General features: G+C 40.5%; 1 protein-coding gene across 18 annotated transcripts in view; it reads right to left on the bottom strand.

Moving 5' to 3' along the window:
* The window catches only part of SPECC1 (sperm antigen with calponin homology and coiled-coil domains 1), a 313,351-nt gene that overhangs the window by 111,471 nt on the left and 178,043 nt on the right, over positions 1–23,837 (bottom strand). For 17 of the 18 annotated variants that reach the window (XM_063599215.1, XM_055101224.2, XM_063599212.1 and 14 more), the window contains one exon: positions 2,566–4,145. The exons of the other annotated variant lie outside the window; for it this stretch is intronic. In XM_063599215.1, the coding sequence (XP_063455285.1) occupies positions 2,566–4,145 (1,580 nt within the window). The remainder of the gene's footprint in view (positions 1–2,565; positions 4,146–23,837) is intronic. 18 annotated transcript variants of the gene reach the window in all.

The raw sequence follows: 23,837 nt of genomic DNA, 5'->3' as shown, positions 1-23,837 counted from the left end.
GTGGTAGAGATACAATAAGTATTAGTTCATTTAGGAGGTCTGTGTTTTGCTTTTTCTACAGTAATGTAAAAGGGTAGGAAGATTAGTATGTTACAAGTCCACTGCAATTACAAATCACCCTCTGTGCACATAAGACACAAAATCACAAACCTAGGGTCTTGATAGATATACAAGAAACCCTATGTGATAGCACGCCCCCATCTTTACCTCAAACTCTCACCTAAAAATACTAGCTAGGACCTTTCCCTTCTTACTATCAGTATTTGATACTTCTAGTTAGCATGCAGTAAGATGTAGGATACATGAATAATAACAGTTTGATTTTAAACATATATGTTGTGTCTTGCACTCTACAGAAAATGCACACACTTTCCTTTAAATTACATTTAGTTTATTCCAGAAGATTCCAGATTTTATTGCCTCTATTTACCAAAGCTATAACTTTAAATGCTTTCATTATCAACCAAGGATTAAAAAAAGTTAAATGAACAAAGAATTTTAGTCAAGAAACCAAAATGTACAAAAAATAAGACAAAAAATTAATAAAGATAAAAGTAGAAACAAGTTAATCAGAAACAGATTAACGGTGGAATAGATAAACTAATCCAACTGATTCTTTGTAATGGAATGTGGACAGACATACTCTACTCTTCTGGATAGGAAGACAAAATATCATAATCATATCAATGCAAGTTTTTATGCATGCTCAAACATGTATAAACTGAGAAAAGGCCTGAAAGGACATACAGCAAAAGGTTAGCAGTTTTTCTCCAAGTGGTGAAATTAAAGGTAATACTTTTCTTTTTTATACTTTTCTGTACTTTTTAAATCCTCTGTAATAAAAATATTTTATGATCAGAAAAAAATAAGCTATTTTTAAGATGTCAAATTATTTCTCACTGATATACACATTTAATGTAATGCCAAACTACCAAAAATACAGAGGGACTGATAAAGAACTTCAAGAAGGTGCACATGGGAGATAAAACATTTTGCCAGAGAGTAGTGAGTAATCTTAAAGTAAAAAAAGAATAATCTTACTCCACAAGATATTAAAACCCAATGCAAAGCCTGACTAGTAACCTCTAATGGAATTACTTCCGTACTTTCAATAAAATACCTACAAATTTAGAATACAGACAAAGAGAGAAACTCCTTAACATGACCCACCACTAAGCTCATCAGATGGCCAAATTGCAGAATCAGGCTGCAACAGACTCATCTTAAGACAGATGAAGCAGTGGAGAAAAATCTCCCTGAGAGCTCATGGCATAATTTGCTCCCTGAAACAATGACAACCCCTAAACTAAGGTAGGAAGATGTTTTGAATCCCTCTTGCCAGTAGATCCCTAAATCAGACCCAGAACTTGGAGGGAACAAGAAATAGGAGGCCATCTCTCTGCACCTCTCCAGCACTGCTCTGGGAGGTGGGCAGAATATCATAAAATCACCACAATTCTTGCATCAAAAAACAAAATTACAGGCTGATTAAAGTGTTGTTTTTAAAAATGAGAAAAGTTATTTGCTCTTGGGCTATGGAAGATCTTCCCAAGCAAAAAAGGTTAAAAAAATGAAATGATTAACAGATTTAAATGATATAACAATGTAATACCAAGTGCTGGCAAAGGCTCAGGAAAGCTCATGATCTCATGACCGCTAGGATGAATAAACTGGCATAATATTTCTGAAGGGCAATCTGGCTGAATGTGTTGAAAGTCTTTAAAATGTTTATACTCTTTGACTTGGTAAGTCATCGTCTAGGAATTTTTCCTAAATAAGCAGTAAGATAGATATAAAAAAGTATTTATAATATTGAAAGACTGGAAAGACCACAAATGTTTGACAATACATGTATGTTCAACAACAGGGTAAATATGAAATATTTATATTAAAATAGTATCTGGCCTTTAAAATAATGTTTAAATGAATATTTAATGATAGGAATATGCTGAGAAAACTTTTAATATTTCTAAAATGTTAAATGCAAAAAGAAAGTTAATAACATGTACAGGATGATTATAAATTTGTGTAACTTGTATGATACACATAAACACACATATATCTGGAAGAAAACACCAAAATAGTGGTAATATTTTAGTTGAAAATTGGGAGTGATTTCATTGTCTGTTACTGGCAGCTAAAAGCATGCTGACAGACTGGCAAACTCCCACTCAATCTTCAGAACTCAGTTCAGTTGCTATTTCTTCCAGGAAGTCCTTCTGTGCTACCCCCAACCCCCACGTTATACCAGATGCTCCTCCTTTGCACTAGACTAGAGCCTGGGCATAGGCTGTATGATATTCTTTTATCACTGCATCATACTCTGATTTGACTCTACATCCCCACTACATTTTGAACCGCCCATAATCAGAAATTTGGGTGTTTCCTTTTTGTATCCCCCAATCCCAACCTGTGTGCAATCTAACAGGCCTTCAAGCTGGAATGCTGGCTTCGTGAATGAAATAGACTAAGCAAATGCTTCTCTGTGCTCTGTGAATTTAGAGGTTAAGGGCAGAAATGTGAACAAGGATGAGCAAATACCAGTAAAGAGCTGTCTCTTCTCACCTTGGCCAGCAGACTGGAAACATGTTTAATTTCACCGTTTGCCTTTAGTAATTCTTGTCTGAGCTCATTGCAAGACAGTTCCAGTAGATCTTTCTCTGCTCGGGCTACTTTCAACATTTCTTGAACTTCGCAGCTCTCTGCCGTCTGCTCCACGGCACTGGCCTCTGTGGCTTTCTGCTTCTCACCCTGCAAATGAGACTTCAAAGATCCATTCTCCATTTTTAGCCCTTCCAAGGTAACTCTACACTCTTCCAAAGTTTTGGCCATCATGTTATTATTATGCCGTTCCAGTTCTAGAAACTCATTCAGTTTTTCATTTTCTTCCTTCAGATGTTTAATCATTTCTAAAGCTCCTTGGTTTTCTTCCTCAACCTTCCGCAAGCTACAGGTCAACTGCTGCTGAATGTTGAGTAGCTTCTCTCTTTCAAAGCGGCCCTGTTCAAGAATACCTGTGCACTTCTGCTCCAGTTCAAGAATTTTTCCTTCCTGAGTGGTGGGCTCTTCATTCTTTACTCGCTCTTGTAAAAGATTCATCAGCTTCTCATTTTCTTGACTTAGCTGCTCTGCCCTCTCTCGATGCTGATGAAAGGATGTCTCTAAAATCGTCTTTTCATCCACCAGCTTCTCATTTTCAGCTGTCAATTCCTGTACCATTTGTTGCTGGTCTGATAATTCTTGTAGAGTAGCCTGTAGTTCTTCTGCAGTGCTATGGTGGTTTTCTTCCATCTTTTGTATCTTCTCTGTGAGGGAAGCCAGGGACAATTCACTTACGTTGTTTGGGGAACTCCCAGCAGTAGAACACTTTGAACTCTTAAAGGGGTTACTGGTGGAGGACAGGGGCCTTGAGGGTGTCTCTGCTGTAATGTGCTCGAAGTCGGAAGCATCTGGCGACAAAGAAGCTTTGGTAACATCGCTACTTGAGGAGCCTGATGTCCGTAATGCATTTCCATGTATGTTTTTTTTATACTCGTCAATGTCACTGGACAACTGATTTCCAGTTGGGCTTCCGAAGCTTGACTCTTGAGTTATGGATGTTGGGCAGCTGCTGTCGCCAGTGTGACTTGCTGCCCCTTCTGAATTTGGGGAGTGCTCAAGACAGATCAGTTTCTCCTTCAGGACCCGGTTTTCTTCCTCTAGATCGGAAAGCTCTTTCTGAAAGTTCTTGTTCTTCTCCTCAAGAGCTCTTATCATAGGTTCCGTGTCACCTGGGGAGACTGATGTTCCATCGACATTTGGGCCCAAAGCATCAGTCCCCTCAGCGTTCAGAGTCCTTTTCTCTTTGCATTTCTTTAGTTCACTTCGAAGCCTGTTAATTTCACTATCTTTTGCTTTGGCTTCTGCCAAAAGTTCCCGAACTTGGGACTCAAGCGCAGCCTTTTCTCCACCTTCATTCTCTTGCTTGGGCTTTGTGGAAGGGGTCCTCAGGTGTTTCGTAGGAGTGGGAGTGTTGGAAGAAGTTGGACTGGACACTGATTTCCTGGGGTTGGAGGGACCACGTGGCACAGACCTCTCTCTTGAGACAGTTACTGAAAATTCCCGTGGCGCTGGAATGCCTGTCCGTTTGGTTGTTGTAAAGGCCCCTTAAAGACAGAAGAAGAAAAAAAATGAAAAAATAAAGTAAGCATTCTTATAAACAAAACCCAAATGACTGTAAATCACATGGCACAGTGGACAGTGGCTGTCGCTCTTCATCCATTTCTTCCTCCTCTAGCTAATTACCCAGTTCTGACTGGTTTCTGTGCTTCCTCCCCACAGCCCTATACTTTGGGTGAGGCTGACTCCAAGCCTGAGCTACTCAGGATGACCCCATCCCCAGCCAGTTGCTGGTTCACGCATGGGCACACAACTCAATTAAGATCAATGTGACAAAGGGAAGGTTTTCTGGGCAAGCTATTAAACACCACGGGACCAGAGTGAGAAAATGTGTAGGTGTGGGAATGGCTGGCAACCACCCTGCCCTTTCAAGAGGAAGGTGGGAATGCAGATGGCATAGAAGGAAGAAGGAAACTAAACTCTCAATAGCATTGTTGAGTTGCTAAATCAAATCAACCCTGAAGTTTGGCCTATAGCTGGCCTTTCAGTTAGGCAAGCCAGTAAATACCCTTCCTATAAGTCACCTTGAGCTGGGTTTTCTGTAACTTGCAATTTAGTACATCTGCACTGATAATGTTGGCAACAAAAACAATGGCCTTTTGACAAAATACAAGTTCTTTGTGAATTTCTCAATAAACACTTTAAAAAACATCATTAACATATTTTGACAGCATAAATTTGATTAAGAAATCAGAAGATACAGATAATACTGAGAGATGGATCTGATACAATGACATATCACTTTTGCCGTAAGTGGAAATGATGTACTCATTTGTGTACATGGAGAAACAAGAATAAATAAGAACATACCTATGGTACTTGACATGATATAGACATAATACAGAATACTTATAACAGGAAATGTAAGGTGTAAATAATTCTCTTTTATTTTCATCTGTACTATATCACAGACAATGTAAAAACAATTCTTGGGGTGAAACCCAGACATCAGTCTCCATTGTGCTCTAGAATTGAAACCCACCTCAAATGTTACAGTGTAAAATAAAATCCTGGACTTTTTTTTTTTTTTTTTTTTTTACAAACTGAAAGACTATTTGATGAGTCAAGGCTGGCTGCTGTCACTTACACAACTCTACATGCTTTCAGTGAGAGGTGTAATGAAGGGTCCCAGAAGTGGTCATCAACCTGTAGGCCTCTACAGTGTAGGAAGGGCACGGGAGGGAATGTTCCCATAGACTGGCAGCAGCCCCAGCGCTAAAGCAGGTTCCACACCTAACAAGATGGGCAGCTGTAAACCCACCACCAAGACTATTTCTGAGCCCTGAGCAAACACACACCTAAACATCCTGGATCCTGATGACATAAAGGCTGATGGCATTCATTACTAAACATCCAACAGCTGAGCTCTTTTGAAACTTTGACCTAATAAAGGCTGAACTGTCAAATTAATATATAGAAAACTATGGTTTTTAAATTAACTTCTTCAAATTAAGTTTCTGGAAAGCCAAGAGTATATCATAGACTTTTAATATAGTTGACCCCTGAACAACTTGGAGGTTAGGGGTGCCAACCTTTCATGCAGTCAAAACTCTGTGTATAACTTTTGGCTCCCCAGAAACTTAACTACTAATAGCCTATTGCTGACCGGAAGCCTGACTGATAACATAAACAGTTAACACATACTTTGTGTTATATGTATTATATACTGTATTCTTAAGATAAAATGAGATAAAAAAAAGAAAATGTTATTCAGAAAACCATAAGGAAGAGGAAATACATTTGCAGTACCATACTGTATTTATCAATACCATAAGTTTACATGGTCTGTTTGCAAAATGAATCATCTGTCTGAAGCGACAGGCAACCATTGCTCAATCTAGCAAGCAATTCAATGCTGTCAGGGCTTTTATTGGCTTCTAGGGAGCACTGCCAGCATCACTAGTGGCACTTCGTATGGGTCCCATAGTGGTATTCAAGGTTTGTGGTACTGCACTAAACACAATAAAACATACTCAAGAACCTCAAGAGGTCACTTTTTACTGCGATCTGAGGTGTACTGGAGAGAGGAACTGCTCCCACAGAGATGATTAGCATCACAGTACCTTCCAAGCAGCTACCCCCAATGCTTGAGCGCACTGCAACAACATCAGGAAGTGGCTATAGAATTGTTACAGGAGTACTGTATGTACTACAGTTAATTGTATGCAGTTATAATACTGCATCTTTATATTTGTTTACATTTCTCTCAACTATGAATAGCACCATGTACAGTCTGTGGTGCATAAGTTTAGACAAATTTTAACTTTTTATAATAGATTTGTGTATATTTTATGGTAGTAAATGATAAAACTGATTATTAGTATCTACATGTATTTTATGCATTCATGACATATGTAACTTTTTCTCAATTTTTTTCATATTTCTAGACTACCCAGTTCATCTGAATTTTTTTCAAACTGTTGCAACTCTCCAAATAATTTTCCAATGTATTTATTTTTTTAAGTCTCCATATAAATGGACCCACACAGTTCAAGCTAGTGTTGTTCATGGGTCAGCCTTACTTATAGGTGTCAGATACCTAACCTGCATCATACTACACACTCAATGAGGAAAAGACTTATTTAATTATTCTGGTGAAATAAGTATTAAAAACCACTAAGCACTAAAATGTTTTAGTAATGCTAGTTCTCTAGAATAAAGTCATTGCAGCAAGGACCGTATTAAAAACTGGAAGATAACTAAAGTTTCACCATAACTCTAGTCAGAACAGGCAAACCTGAGAGTCCAGCACTGATCATCACACAGGCATTTGTTATTCTTAATAACATCACTAAATTAAGGCTGCCTTTTTCTTTCTTTTTTTATTTTTTTGAGATGGAGTTTTGCTCTTGTTGCCCAGGCTGGAATGCAATGTGTGACCTCAGCTCACTGCAACCTCTGCCTCCCAAGTTTAAGTGATTCTCCTGCCTCAGCCTCCCGAATAGCTGGAACTACAGGCGCGAGCCACCATGCTCGGCTAATTTACTGTATTTCGTTTTTTTTTTTTTTTTTTTTTTTAGTAGAGATGGGGATTCACCATGTTGGCCAGGCTGGTCTCGATCTCCTGACCTCAGGTGATCTCCCCGCCTTGGCCTCCCAAGTGCTAGGATGACAGGCGTGAGCCACCGTGCCCAGCCACTTTCTTTTTTTTAAACCTTCAATTGTTTGTTGGTTTTGAAGCTGGAAGAACTAATATAGAACAGATCAAGTCTGCTGTTATTTCCAGCTACAGTTTAACACCTTCCTTTTGCTGCCAAATTGCAGTCTGTTCTCCCCATAAGTGTTACTTCTGCCTTATCTATACTACTAGGAATTTTTTAAAAACCATGAAACTAAAGTATATTTATGAATGGATGTGTATTATGAAATGTACAATCCAGCCATATTTTTGTTATATCTACTTTTTTTTTCTTTCTTTTTTTTTACTATGTCTGTCTCTGTTTTCCAAAAGATTCTTCCCATCTCTGTACACCTCATTTCAGAAACTGTTACAGAGCACAGGTTAGGTTCAGAGTTGCTAAAAATTCATCATCAGACCAATGATGATGGTCTTGGTTGTGCACCCACCATGTGAGCCCAGGCCTCCAGCCCAAACACACCTCCTCGTGGGTACTGACAGGGAAAAGTAAAGAGCAACAGCCCTACAGCTTACGATACCTCCTTGAAGCAGTGGGAGTCAGACCTCACTGCTAACCAAAGCACTCTGAAGTCCTGAGACTGGCCATGCTTCCTTACACAGCACCACATCAGGGACAGCGGAGAGAAGGGCCAGTGGAACAGGGATTGGCTCAGCCAGCACCATTGGATCTTTTGTGCTGCTCCCACCCCGTCATCACTTATGTGTACCATCCTCCTGAGGCTGGCTGACTCCAAGAAGTTAACATAAAAAGCAAGCTCCATCTCATAATTATGAAGATTAACACAATCATAAAGAAGAAACATGTTTGAAGTGTGACATTTTTTAAATGCCAATGAAAAATTATACTGTGGTCAATCACGAGTACATCAAATTAAGCATTCATAGAATTCATATAAAATAAGCATTCACAAACTATAACAGAACACATGATATTGAGAACAGCTGAGTATTAAGCTGGTTGGTCTGTGAGTAATGTTCCTGTTTCTCTTTTATGATTACATTTGTGCAATAAATTAGAAAACAGGAGTTAGCCAAACTGTATATGAAAAAAATGCACTAATCATCAGGGAAATGCAAATTAAAACCACAATGAGATATCACTTCTGTTAGAATGGGTACTACATTTGGGAGGTCAAGGCGGGCGGATCACAAGGTCAGGAGATCGAGACCATCCTGGCCAACGTGGTGAAACGCCATCTCTACTAAAAATGCAAAAATTAGCCGGGCGGTGGTGCCATAAACGTCTGTAGTCCCAGCTACTCAGGAGGCTGAGGCAAGAGAATCACTTAAAGCCGGGAGGCGGAGGTTGCAGTGAGCCAAGATCACGCCACCGCACGCCAGCCTGGGCAACAGAGCGAGACTCTGTCTCAAAAAATAAAATAAAATAAAATAAGACACAAGATAACAAGTATTGGTGAGGATATGGAGAAAAGGGAACCCCTGTACACTGTTGGTGAGAATGTCAATCAGTACAACCATTATGGAGAACAGCATGGAGTTTCCTCAAAAAGTTAAAAATAAGGCCACGGCAGTAGGATCACTAGAGACTAGGAGTTCAAGAACAGCCTGGGCAACATAGTGAGACCCTATCTCTACACAAAAATATTTAAACATTAGCCTGGGAATGGGGGCATGCACCTGTGGTCCCAGCCACTTGGAAGGATGAGGTAGGAGGATCACTTGAGCCCAGGAGTTTGAGGCTGCAGTGAGCTGAGATTACACCACTGTACTCCAGCCTGGGTGACCAGAGAAAGACCCTGTCTCTATTTAAAAAAAAAAAAAAAACCCAGCATGGTGGCTCACGCCTGTAATTCCAGCACTTTGGGAGGCCGAGGCAGGTGGATCACCTGAGGTCAGGAGTTCAAGACCAGCCTGGCCAACATGGCAAAACCCTGTCTCTACTAAAAATACAAAAATTAGCTGGGCGCCACAGCACATGCCTGTAACTCCAGCTACTTGGGAGGCTGAGGCAGGAGAATTGCTTGAACCCAGGAGACGAAGGGTGCAGTGAGCCGAAATCAGACTACTGCACTCCAGCCTGGGCAACAGAGTAAGACTCTGTTTCAAAAAAAAAAAAAAAAGAGCTGCCATAAGATCCTGCAATCCCATTAGCACATATGTAGCCCAGAAGGCAACAAAGCAGACGCCTTCAAAGTTCGGAGGGAAAATGACTTTCAACCTAGATTTCTCTACCCAGATGAACTATAAATCAATCACAGAGGTAGAATACATTTTAAAGCATGCAAAAACTGAGAAAATTAAACTGTTAATACCCTTTCTAAGGAAGTTATTTGAGGATGTGTTCCAGAAAAACAAGGGAGGAAACCAAAGAGGAAGAGGAAGCAGTGGCTCTATTACAGGAAACCAGTCAAGAGAAGTCTCAAAATGATATCCATGAAACAAGTCTGAAAAATTAGTCTCTGATTCAAGAGGACAAAGTGCCCCTCTTAATAAAAGGCAAGGGTTAGAGGTCCAACTTATAAGGGATAGAGTCCCTTCTAAGATTTAGGGGGTTAGAGGCCCGTCTCAGTAAAGGCCTTCTTGGGTAAGAACAGGTTTGGCACTATGGGATGTTAACTGCTATTCTCTTTGGATTAATCTGCCTTGCACTCTTTGCTAATGGCTGTGGGAGACAGAGTCAGGTATGTACAGGACTATGGGACATGGGGAACTTTTTCTTCCCTAAAAGGGGAAACTTAAGAGCTGATGGGATGGCTGGAAAAGATCCCTTTGCTACTGAGAAGCAGCCACCTGAACTTTTCAATGTCACTGCAATGGGTGGGTCTTTCTCTGACCTCCCTGATCATTTCGCTTTCCCCACCCTGCTACAGGCAATGCTTTTCTCTCTCTACTTTTCCTTTCCTATCTTTTCTGTTACTCAGGGCAACCATCTTGCCCAGAGGCCACGTAAGTCCGAGGCTGGATTAAAGATGGCAGGGCCCATTTGGGGGCATATTTAAGCCTCACCAGTTTGATATTGGGTGTTAAGCAGAGTGGCTAATGTCTATGTTTTATCACATGTATTTTGCTCTGGCCAGAACAAAAAAAAGTAATTTTCCTTTATGATGAGGCTTGGCCCCCAGGGCAATGGTGCTGCAAGCCAGATCACTAGTGCCACTCAGGGAAAGGGAACCCAGAAGCCTGGCATGCTGGCCAAAGGGTAAGAATTTCTTGCCAGTCAGATTTCTAGCTTCTCACTCTCTATGCAAACAGTTGAATGAATGGGGGGGAAAATCAGTATTTATCTCCTCTGTAATGTTTTGATTAATGCAAAAAAAAATTCTAAGGCTAGTCTTAAGCTGGTGTATTTTGTGCTATGAATTTCTTTTTCCGTGTCAAGGGGTGCTTTAGGATAAAACACGGGCTTAGAATACCTGCAGGCCCACTTTTCAAGATGAGCCAGCAAGCTGGTCAGTAACAAACTTGGCTACAGGTCCCTGAAACAAACAAAAAAAGTGGATGAAGTCTCCACCTTGTTTATGTCCTTGGGAGCTTGACCTTGTAACCATGTGGCAGTACTTTTGGTCTCTGCCTTCCAGGGAACAGGAATTTTAGGGTTCATGTCATAGTTAGATCTAAAAATCATATTAGTTAAAGGCCTTTGCAAGCTCAAAATTAACTACTCTAAATTCCTTCTAGGAAAGGAAACAGAGACTGTCCCGTGCTGTAGCTCAGAAGCCAGGGTTTTGCACTTTCACAGTGGCAGTTTGGGTTTGATTCCTTCCCTAGGAAGTCGTTTCTGGTTTAATATCTGTGTGACCTTGTCTATTCTCTTCTCCTCCATGGACTGTCTTAAATTTTCCTTTCTCTAAGCACCTTGGACGTTACCTTAGGTAAAGTTCAAAAGCCAGAAATATTGGCTGTTTGGCATAAGAAATTCTAAAAAGACTTTATTAAAGAGTGCTATGGTTAAAATCAGTTCAATTAAAAGCAGATATTCAAGCTCTAACAGCCTGAACTCCCTGGGAAAAACAGGAGGCACCAGAGACCCCCTTTCCTGGCCCTGTTCTTCCAACAGCTCCACCTTAAAGCCAGTAATCCAATTAAGAAACTTAAAAACTGGCAAATGAAAAATCTTACAACTACTGTAGTAATATTCTTCTTTCTGTGTAGCTATATACATATTATGTGTAATGTTTATATAAAAGAAGTCTAATTGGCTGAAACAAAAATAAGTGCTTAAATCAAATATTTTGAAAGCAAAATAAAAACTGTAATGCCTTTTAGTTCATGTAATCTTAGTAATCTTTGGGAAATACAAGCAGCTTTAAAAATTACTGATAAAATAAAAACATTCAGTCTAAATTATGCAGGTCAGATATTAAGTTTGTTAAATGCTTTAAGGTCATAAACTGTTTAACTTTTAAAAATTGTTCAATTTACCTGCCTTAAAGCCATTAGATTCTAGATAAGGCCTGGGGACATGTGGAATTGGCCATGCCCCCTAGCTATACAAAGATGATTATAAAGAAAGATTTTATATAAGAAAAGATCTTGGTATAGTAAATTCTTCTCCTAAAATAAAATGGTTGTTTAAAAGGAGGGATGTTTAGGGCAAGTCAGAAAGTCCAAGAATGTCTCAGATGGTCTGTGTAAGTCGTGAAAGGATTTTTGAAAGAAAATTTATGCAAGAAATGTTGCACAATTCAAAGGTTGTTAGGCCTCCTAAATGCGTCATAAAATGCCACTATGACTCTTACTGTATAACTTGCCTGCTTAAGTAAGGTAAGGCCTGGGGACATGTGGAGTTAGCCATGCCCCCTAGCTATGCTGGAGAGTCAGCCCTTATCTGCACTTCTGCCTGGCGTGTCCTAGGCTAGGCTCCACACCTAATACACAATTAAAATTGCTTACTAACCAGGGTTTTCACCAAAAGTAAAAGTCGCTAAAAGTTAACATTGTAACATGTAATTGAGACTATTGAAGAAATAGTTTTACCTGTAAGGTGTGTAAGGAAAGTAGAATATATTTTTGGTAAAAGATTATAAGAAGGCATGGGAATATGGGTTTTTTGCCTAAAGGGTTAAAGAATTGCTTTAAGTTAGAATAAAGCTAAAGGTTTGAACAGTTGTGGAAGGTTTGTAAAAAATTAATTGTAAAAGAGATTCTGTGTGTGGACATTGGCTAAATTAAAGGGGTATTATTCAGTTTTTCTATAAATTAAAATTGGTTTCTTAGAGCAAAAACCTGCTTATGACCTGCTCTTTAACAAAAACTTGTAAAGGGTTATAAAAAGTTTATGAGAATCTTACCTTATGGTCAAACTGATTAAGATTGGAAAGATTTATTTATTTATAAGGTTTTATTAAGAATTGGCAAAACTCTATCTCTACTAAAAATACTAAAAATTAGCCGGGTGTGGTGGCTGGTGCCTGTAGTCTCAGCTACTCAGGAGGTTGAGGCAGGAGAACTGTTTGAACCCGGGAGGCAGAGGTTGCAGTGAGCCAAGATAGCGTCACTACACTCCAGACTGGGTGACAGAGCAAGACTCCGTCTCAAAAAAAAAAAAATTGGGTTTTATATCTATAATGCACTAATACAACAGTGACATTTGGCTTATTTGATATAAAAATCATACAGGAAGCATAATCGAATGTGAAATGGTGTTTTGCTTTCTTTGGACTATATTTACATAAATGTGTTATTGGTATATTCTAAAGTTATGGGAAACTCCTATAATTCGAATATTATTGTGTTATTAATAATTATAATTGTTATGTAAAATTCTGTGTATCACAGAAGTAACAAAATTTCCTTATCAATTGTGGCTTTAATAGTGGCTGTCCTAAAGCTTTTTATCATCCAGAGATGACTGTCTTGTTTTAATCTTCTTTAGAAGGTGGTTTATAATCAATTATAGAACTCTAACAGGTGTTCTTCAATGCATGTTTTCTTGTAACTTTGGAGAGCGTAACAACAGAATAGAGGAAAAACTTTCAGGACTCTCATGGAGAGATGAAATGTTCATGAATATCAAGCAAAACAGGAGTTACCTAAATTCACTGAACCAATAAAAAACGGAAGTAATATTTCAAACTTTGCATAAAACACTACTGATCCTTTGTTTTTCAGAGTCAAGGAAACTTTCCTTTTGAGCTATTTATATTATAGCTCTTAACAGCTTATATACTCCTATGCACAAAATTCTGAGCATATTTGTTTCTCTCTAACTGATTTCTCCAGAATTTGGCAACTAGTTGTGAGTATTCTTAACTTACAGCAAAATAGTTATTTGCAAAGGTGCAATAAGAATCTGTTTTCTTGGCTGGGCACGGTGGCTCACACCTGTAATCCCAGCACTTTGGGAGGCCGAGGCAGGTGGGTCTCGTGGTCAGGAGATCGAGACCATCCTAGCCAACATGGTGAAACCCCATCTCTACTAAAATACAAAAAAGTAGCTAGGCGTGGTGGCACCGCCTGTAGTCCCAGCTACTCAGGGGGCTGAGGCAGGGGAATCGCTTGAACCTGGGAGGCAGAGGTTGCAGTGAGCCAAGATCATGTCACTGCACTCCAGCCTGGTGACAGAGCAAGACTCTGTCTCAAAAAAAAAAAAAAAAAAAAAAAATCCGTTCTCTTTTCTAACAGAACACAATTGGAGAAATTGGTTATGTTACCAAGGTTTTGATTGGAATGGTGTGTTTTCCTTTAAGGAATTAAACTTGACTTATAGAGCCAATAAAAGCCTGTGTGGAACTGGCCTCACACCTTGTCTACAACAGTCCCTGTTCAAGGTTTCTGACTTGGGGTAAGTAAAGAATGTCACTTTCTCACAGGTCGAAGAGCCCCAAGTTATCCTGGGACCTCAAAAAGAAAGGAATTTACCCAACTCATAGGTATTTGAGGGTACAAACCCATGATGGGGCTCAGCTTTTAAAAAGTCTTATCTGAGATCCCTTACAAAACAGAGTTCACTAAAGCCAATTAAAAAGCCTATGTGAAAAATAATTATTCTTGCTGCACTTTATACAAATAATCAGGCCAAGTATAATAAAACAAATCAGTCTTACCATAATTTGTCTTTCGTAAAAATGGAAAACTGGAGAGAGAAATATGTTTCAAGAACTATGGTACACCTGTTATTAAATTCTAGTCTCATCTGTTTTTCAGTTTGTTTCTGCAATTTAGTCTACACCTGCTTATTCCTGTGAACCTACCAGTGATCTCTGACTGCTGCTCAGAAGAAACAAGAGGGATGGATAATGTAAAAATCTGGATTAGTATTCTAATTCTGGGCACATTACAATCAGCTAACAACCCTATATCAGCTTAATTCCAACAGTTGCCCAGTTCATGGAAAGTCTTCTAATTTAGTTTACTTGGAATAACTTTACTTATTTTGCTTTACTCTTGTGGAATATATTGCTGTTATACTTTTTGTGTAGGAATACAGGACAAGCTTACTGAATGTTTTCTTAAACTCTTAATTCATCTTCCAGATACCACCCTCTGTCGAAACTCAAGAGTTATGAATGGACCTTACCATACTGATGCTTTCTGACTATGTTCCTCTCTACTCTGAATGTAAGAGACCCTAATAGTTAGGCAGGAATATCATCACCTCTATTCAGCCTGAAGGAGTTACAGAAGATGAATCTTCATCCCTCCGCAACTCTTAGGATTAAGAGTTCTCTTATAAAAGGGAGGGGGGAAATGTCAGAGGCATGTGAACCATAACAACTCCATCTTGAATAGGAGCTGGGTAAAATGAGGCTGAAACCTACTAGGCTGTATTCCCAGTTAAGGCATTCTAAGTTACAGGATGAGGTAACAGGTTGGCACAAGATACAGGTCATAAAGACCTTGCTGATATAACAGGCTGCAGTAAAGAAGCTGGCTAAATCCTACCAAAACCAACATGGCCACAAGAGTGACCTCTGGTCGTCCTCACTACTACACTCCTGCCAGCGCCATGACAGTTTACAAATGTCATAGCAACTTCAGGAAATTACCCTATATGGTCTAAAAAGGGGAGGCATGAATAATCCACCCCTTGTTTAGCATATCATTAAAAAATAACCATAAAAATGGGCAACCAGCAGCCCTCAGGGCTGCTCTATGGAGCAGCCATTCTTTTATTCCTTTACTTTCTTACTGAACTTGCTTTCACTTTGCACTGTGGACTTGCCCTGAATTCTTTCCTGTGCGAGATCCAAGAATCCTCTCTTAAGGTCTGGATCGGGCCCCCTTTCCTGTAACAAAAATAGTAACAAAACAAGAAACTTCATAAAAATAAGCTGTATAAGACAGATAACAAAATCACAGCACATAACTTCACTCTGCAGGGCACAATATATATGTAGTCACAATAATATCCATACTACACACAGAACATGCAAGACTATTTTCTAGAACATATGAATACTGTCATCCTTGCTAGTGAAAAAGGTAAAGTACAGATGAAAGAAACTGGGAGGTAGAAGAGAAAGCAGAGAGAGTAGGCAAAAAGGATGGCAGCAATAATATCCACCCTCACCTTACAAATAGGGTGTCAAAGATACTATATACAGTTGACAAGACAAGAAATAAAGATGAAATACATTACTAAAAGCAATAACCAAGAAAGAAACTAAAAACAGTGATATTATGACACTAGGAGGGGGTTGCAGGGACATGTGTTAAATCCTCATCTATCATAAGAGGAATCAACAAAATTGGGAAAAAAAATAGCAACATCAAAAGAATGAGAACACAAGCCACAGGCTGGGAGAAAATATGTGCAAAAGACATATCCGATAAAGGACTGTTATCCAAAATATACAAAGAATTCTCAAAACTCAACAATAAGATAATGAGGGCTCGGTGTAATGGCTCACACCTGTAATCCCAGCACAGCACTTTGGGAGGCCAGGGCGGGAGGATCACCTGTGTCCAGGAGTTCAAGACCAGTCTGGGCAGCCTTGAGACCCCTGTCTCAAGGGGTCTCCCTGCATAGTGAGACTCGTCTCATCAAAAAAATCAAAAATTAGCTGGGCATGGTGGCTTACACTTGTAGTCCCAGCTACTCAGGAGACTGAAGAAGAAGGATCACTTGAGCCCAGGAGGTGAAGGCTGCAGTGAGTCGTAATTGTACCACTGCACTCCAGCCTGCACAACAGAGTGAGACACTGTCTCAATAAAGAAAAAAATGGAAAATGAAACACCTGACTAAAAATGGAAAAACATCTGAATAGACAACTCACCGAAGAAGAAATACAGATGGAAAATGAGCTATGAAAAGCTGCTCCACATCAGACAGTGTGGCAATTCCTCATGGATCTAGAACTAGAAATACCATTTGACCCAGCAATCCCATTAAGGGGTATATACAGAAAACCAAACATGGCATGTTCTCTCTCCTTAAGTAGGAGCTGAACAATGAGAACACATGGACACAGGGAGGGGAACATCACACACCAGGGCTTGTCAGTGGGTGGGGGGCTAGGGAAGGGATAGCATTAGGAGAAATACCTAATGTAGATGACAGGTTGATGATGGGTGCAACAAACCATCATGGTATGTGCATACCTATGTAACAAACCTGCACATTCTGCACATGTACCCCAGAACTTAAAGTATAATTAAAAAAAAAAAAAAAAGATGCTCCACATCATACATCCCTAGGGAATTTCAAATTAACACAAAAGTGAGATATCACTACACAACTATTAGAATGGCTAAAATCCAAAACAATAAGAACACCAAATACTGGTGAGGATGTGAAGCAACAGGGACTCATTGCTGGTAGGAATGCAAAATAATTCAGCCACGTTGGAAGACAGTTTGGTGGTTTCTTAGAAAAGTAAACATACTTGTTCTCTATGATCCAGCAATAGCACTCCTTGGTATTTAGCCAAATGAGTCAAAAACATATGTCCACACAAAAACTTGCACATGGATCTTTACAGCAGCTTTACTCATAACTGCCAAAACTTGGAAGCAACCAACTGTGGTACACCCAGATAACGGAATATTAGTATCATCCACCCCTTAAAATGAAATAACTATTAAGCCATGAAAAGACATGGAGGAACCTTAAATGAAGCATTTACTAAGTTAAAGAAGCAGTCTGAAAAAGCTACACACAGTATGATTCCAACTATGACATTCTGCAAAAGACAAAACTACAGAGACCGTAGTTTTGTAAAACTATGGTCCTTTTGCTTGCTAAAGCAAAAAGATCAATGGTTGCCAGGGGTTGGGGGGAGGGAGGAATGAATAAGTAGAGCCAGGCACAGGTGAGCCACTGTGCCTGCCCATTCATCCCCCACCCCCAAGGGAGGGAGGCAAGGTGGGAGAATTGCTTGAAGCCAGGAGTTCCAGACCAGCCTGGGCAAGACAGCAAGGCCCTGTCTCTACAAAAAACTTGGATACATGGCAGTATACATTTATCCAAACCTACAGAATGCACAATGCCAAGAGTGAACCTCAATGTAAACCACGGACTCTGAGCAATGTTACATCGGTGTGGGTTCACTGATTGGAAGATGTTGATAATGAGGAGGCTGAGTGTGTTTGGGAACAGGAGTACACTATAGGAAAACTTGTACTTTTCACTCAATTTTGCTGTGCCTAAAACTGCTCTTTAAAAAAGAGTGTTTATTTTTTTAGAAGGCAGTAAAAGCATAATAAAGTGGTTACCTTTGAGAAGAGGGACAAGAAATGGGAAGGGGTAGGGCAGCAGGGCAGCAGCAGTCTTGCTTTTCATAATAAGCTCCTTGTCCTGGTTCATTATTTTAACCCCTGTATATACTACTTTGATAATGAAAATTAGGAAAAAGAAATATGAATGTTTATGAGTACAGTGTGGAAACAGGCAATTAGCAATCCGTCAGTTTTATAGGCAGCACTGATCCTTTGGACTTAGAACAAATGAGATAACAGAAGTTTGAGGCAATTCAGCAAGCAGATGCACAGCCATAAGGAACTAAGTCTGTTATCAAATCTTGGGGCCCCACCTTGACTATGACAGAAAAGTAGTTTTTTCCACAGCTGGACTGTCTTTTGGGTCGTCTCAGTGGTGTGCTTTCTAGAGATTCATACCTAACTTGTACTAAAAGTCAATAGAAATTGTCTTTGCAAATCAAATGGAGGGAAAAAAACACAAAAGAGTCCTACACTCATGCAAATGAACCAAATTACTCACCCATTTTACTTCCTTTGTTAAAAGCAAACAGCAGTGTCAATGTGTAAAGATGATTTTTGTAAAGGGATAAACATTTTCTATCTCATCTCCATTTTACTTTTTTTGGGAAGAATGCAAAATTAATTTTCCTCACACTCCACTTGCTCAGCAAATTGGATTAGAATTCAAAATGCTTGTAAATCTACTCCTCCTGTTTCCCAAATACTCATGCTGTACCACGGCCACTATGAACAGCACTCCAGAAAGAGGGGGACAATAAAGCTTCTGAACAAAAGCCCCCTAACACTAAGAAGGGGCTCAGGCCTGGAGAGGACACAGTGACCGCTCTGTGTCAGGATGCAGGGGAGATAGGGCAGCAGACAAAGCCTCAGTGTTTCTGAGGAGAGATAATGGTATGGTCTGACTAGCTTCTAGCAGGCGGCCCACACAACCAGCTGCCATTAGTCATCTCCAGGAGAAGCCAGAATGCCAAGCAGCTCTGGGAGGGCAACTCCTGACAGGCCATTTGAAAAGTGCAAAGCAGGCAGGGACATCAAATTTCCATTGAAACTGAAGTGGCTGGAGGAGCGCTTCGTCCCAGAATTCTCTCTGCATACTGCGCCTTAGCTTCCTTGCCCATTGTGTGGGCCAAATGAAATCCTCATTGCCTAACTAGAGAGCTTGGCACCTCTGAACAGAAATCTCCCAGCAGCACTGTGGGAAAATAAAGCCCACAGTCTCCAGGCACCAAACACTGAGAATGAGGAGGAGCTGAGGGTGCAGGCTTTACTGAACTAAAAGATCTGCCATATTCACGTGCAGCCTTACTTTCAGGACAGATGGGAAAAGCTAACCTCCAGGTTAGTGAGGCTCGATGCAAGTGAGAACCACCTAGTCTAGTCTAGATCATAATCAGGCCCTGACTTCCTACAGTTATGGCTCAGGTGTACCTCAGTTATACCTCACAGAGATCACTGAGAAACTTCCAAGTTCCACCAGGAAAACATAATAAATTCACCTGAATTTGTAACTGGAGAAATTAGAGAATTAGATGGACTGGGCACGCAAAATCCTATTTATTTCTATTAATATCACTTTGGGGGTGGGAGTTGTTTTTTCAAACCACCCATGGGTCAAAACACACAAAGAACTTTAAGGAATCGTCCGTATCCTTTGAATCGGAGTTTACTATGTAGGAAGGATAACAGCACTTTACCTTTGTGTAGCACTTTGGTTTTGTAAGCACTTTCACATACATTAACTTGAGGCTCACAAAACTCAGTTCATAAAAGTATTATTATTGTTATTTTACAGATAAAGAAACAAAGTCTGAGAGACTTCATAATTTGCCCAATGGTCACATCATAAGTATGTCTTCTAATACAAGCCGGGCACGGTGGCTCACGCCTGTAATCTCAGCACTTTGGGAGGCCAAGGCAGGCAGATCACCTGAGGTCAGGAATATCACCTGAGGTCAGGAATTCGAGATCAGCCTAACCAACATGGTGAAATCCCGTCTCTACTAAAAATACAAAAATTAGCCAGGCGTGGTGGTGCGCACCTGTATCCCAGCTACTCCGGAGGCTTAGACAGGAGAATCACTTGAATCCAGGAGGCAGAGGCTGCAGTGAGCCGAGATCACACCACTGCACTCCAGCCTGGGTGACAAAGTGAGACTCTGTCCCAAAAAAAAGAAAAAAAAAAGAAAAAAAAAAAAGGATGTCTTTTGACACCTAAGGAAATACAAAATCACGTTATTTCAGAACTGGAAGAAACAGAAATCATATAACCTAATTTTTCATTCAAAGTGGCATCAATAGCATCCAACTTCTGTTGCCATCTACTAAACTCTCATGTTCCAGTTACCATTGAATATCTTCAGTAAAAGGAAACCCACCACTAGACAGCCCCTTCCACTGTTGAGCAGCTCAAATAGTTGGATAATCCTTCCTTATATGAGGCTGAATTCTATATCTTCATTAACATGGCACACACCGGTTCCAGTTCTGAAACACTCTGGAACCACATAGAACAAATTTATTGCCTCTTCCACGTGACATTTGAATGTCTGCAGGCAGCTTTGTTTCCCCATTGGTCTTCTAAATCTTCACTCAAAACATTCCTAATTCTTCCCACCAGGCCTCATAGGTCCTGGGGTCCATTCATTGGATAAACTGCCTAGAGAGCTTCTGATTTACCAAGGTCCCTCTGAAATATTATCCAGAATCTCAGAAACACTGCAGATGTGGGTTTCTGTGAGTTAAAAATCTCTTGGTTGCAAGAGAAAACCCAACTCAAGCTTACAACAATAAAAAGAGGTTTTGACTCACATAACTGAAAGTCTAGGATCAAGTCCAACTTCAGGTCTGGCTCAATTGAAAGATGTTCTCTCAGGGTCAATTTCTCTCCATCTTCTGCTCCTCCCTTCCTCCACAGGTCACCTTCATCAATAAGCTGCCTGCCCTCATGGCTATGTGATGGTACTGGCAGCTCCAGGGCTCACATCTGCACACCATCAAATCCAGCAAAGAGCGGGGACTCTCTCCCAGGCACCCCAAAAAACATCTACTCAACACTCATTCTGATTGAGTCTCTGCCATCCTTGACTCACTGAGACCAGGGTGATATGCTGACTCACTTTAAAGTGGGAATTAGCTAAAGAGAATTCCTGGGAGAAGACGGGGTTAAATGCTGGGAAGTCAACCAAAAAGTGTTCAAAATGTGGTCTGACCAATGCCGAGTCAGTTCCCTGATGTAGTATACTGGTACGGGTTGAGCATCCCTAATTCAGAAAAAAATACAAAACCCTAAACATTCTAAGTGCTGACATGACCATAAAAGGAAACACTCATTGGAGTATTTCAGATTTCCAGATTAGGGATGCTCAATTGCTAAGTATAATGCAAGTATTCCAAAATACAAAAAAAAAATATCCAAAGTCCAAAACACATCTGGTCCCAAGCATTTCAGATAAGGGATACTCAAACCTGTATAATTAATACAGCACATAGAACTGGTGTAGTGTGCCAGTTGAAAACAAACCAACCCAAAAGACTTCAGGACCCAGCAGGGGACATCAGGCAACAATTAAAAACAAAAATTGGCCAGGCTCAGTGGCTCACACCTATAATCTATAATCCCAGCACTTTGGGAAGCCAAGGCAGGAGCACTGCTTGAGCCCAGGAGTTTGAAACCAGCCTGGGCAACATAGTGAGACACCCATCTCTACTGAAAATACAAAAAAAACCCAGGTGTGGTGGTGTCTGCCTGCAGCTCTAGCTACTCAGGAGAGGCTGAGGTGGGAGGATCACCTGAGCCTGGGAAGTCAAGGCTGCAGTAAGCTGTGATTGTACCACTGCACTTCAGCCTGAGCGATGGGAGTGAGACCCTGTCTCATAAGCAGATACATACATACAAAAATCACGTAAACCATTTGGCATACTTTTAGTATACATGAGACACAATACAAGCACTTGCTTTATTGAGCTTTGCTTTGGTGTGCTTTGCAGATAATACATTTCTTACAAATTGAAGGCTTGTGGCAACCCTGCATCAAGCAAGTCTATCAGTGTCATTTCTCCAACAGAATGGGCTTACTTCGTTAGCATTTTTTAGCAATATTTTTTAAATTAAGGCATGTACATTGCTTTTTTTAAGATGTAATGCTATTGTGCACACTTAACAGACTACAATACAGTGTAAACATAATTTTTGTATGCACCAGGAAACCAAAAACCTCATGTAATTCATTTTATTGTGGTGGTCTGAAACTGAATTCACAACATCACCAAGATGTGTCTGTAGTTAAAGTGCAACGTGAAATAAAAAATACAAAACACAAGCTGGGTGCAGTGGCTCATGCCTGTAATCCCAGCACTTTGGGAGGCCGAGGAGGGTGGATCACCTGAGGTCAGGAGTTCGAGACCAGCCTGACCAACACGGTGAAACCCCGCCTCTACTAAAAATACCAAAATTAGCTGGGTGTGGTGGCACACGCCTGTAGTCCCAGCTACTCAGGAGGCTGAGGCAGAAGAATCGCTTGAACCCGGGAGGCAGAGGTTGCAGTGAGCCAAGATCGTGCCATTGCACTCCAGCCTGGGCAACACAGAGAGACTCTGCCTCAAAAAAAATAAATAAATAAAAATACAAAACAGGACACCACACTTGAAGACTCCTGTGATTATCACTAGACAAATGCTTCTGGTTCATGGGACCATCAATCTGGGTGCAAGGAGTAGTGGAGGTTGGCTCTGCAAAGGTCTTTCCAACATGAACGAATTAATTCCTTCATCACAGAGTCGCTGCTGTTTACTAACCCTTACATTACTGCCACCACTGTTTCAGAGCAAATTTCCCCATAACCTCATCACTTAACACAACCGTTTTATTTTCTGATCATTTTGCGGGTCAAGAATTTGGGAAGAGCTTGGCTAGGCCATTCTTACATAGACACTAGGAGGTGGCTCCTGCCATCCGAAACCCTGGCTGAGATGACAGCTCCACGGACTGTGGGCTGGAGCACCATGTGGTAGTCTCCCCAGCATGGTAGCCTCACAGTGGTTGGACTTATTACAGAACGGCTCACGGCTCCAAGCACAAGTGACCCCGCAAACAAGAGGGGCTTGCACAGCCTTTTATAATTTAGCCTCAGCAGTCAGAGGAGCACTTCCACCCTCTTCTACCAGCTGAAGCAGTTCTAGGCCTGCCCAAATTCAAGATGTAGATCCCTTGACAGAGGAAGTGGCAGAGTCACACTGTAGGAGGGCATGTGGGACAAGGGAGAGTCACAGCCTCAGCTGGAAAATGCAATCTGCTCCACCTCAGGAGGATGACAAGACAGATTTTTATTTCAAAACCCATTCATTCAAGTGTCTCTATTTCCCAAACTGATTTTTGCATCACTGAAGTGTTTAGACATCAAACCAGTGTGAATTCTGTGGACAATCAGCCAATTCCAAAAACACAGTGAAGACAGCTATAAAGCCCACTCGCTGTTAAATACAAAACTCTGTGCTTCGCACTTTCTCAGGCCAGCTGATCCTGTTTCTTCACTCCACTGAAATCGAGGCAAAGGCATAATTAAGAAATATTTTGCTGCATCACCATGTTCTTCAAAATCAAGCTCTAGGACTGATGAAAATATGTTCAGCACTTTACCACGGAAAGAATACAATGACCTTTCCTCTACCCTTGACTTACTTTAATAATAATACTTAAAATGTTTAAAAATAATAAAGCCGGCCCTCTCTTATCTAGAACTCTCATGTAGAACTTCTACGGTACCAAATACTTTACATATACTGACTTGTTTGAAACTACATACAGTAGGTCCTGTTTCTACAAATATTTTACCAAGGAGGAAACTGAGGCACAGTAGAGATAACTTGCCCAAGATCACACAGCTTCAGCTGGAATTCAAACTCAGGAAATGCGGGCTCC

Source organism: Pan paniscus, chromosome 19, assembly GCF_029289425.2.
Source record: "Pan paniscus chromosome 19, NHGRI_mPanPan1-v2.0_pri, whole genome shotgun sequence".
Lineage (NCBI taxonomy): Eukaryota > Metazoa > Chordata > Mammalia > Primates > Hominidae > Pan > Pan paniscus.
Note: the sequence above shows the minus strand (reverse complement) of the source record. Positions and strands in the feature narration are given on the sequence as shown.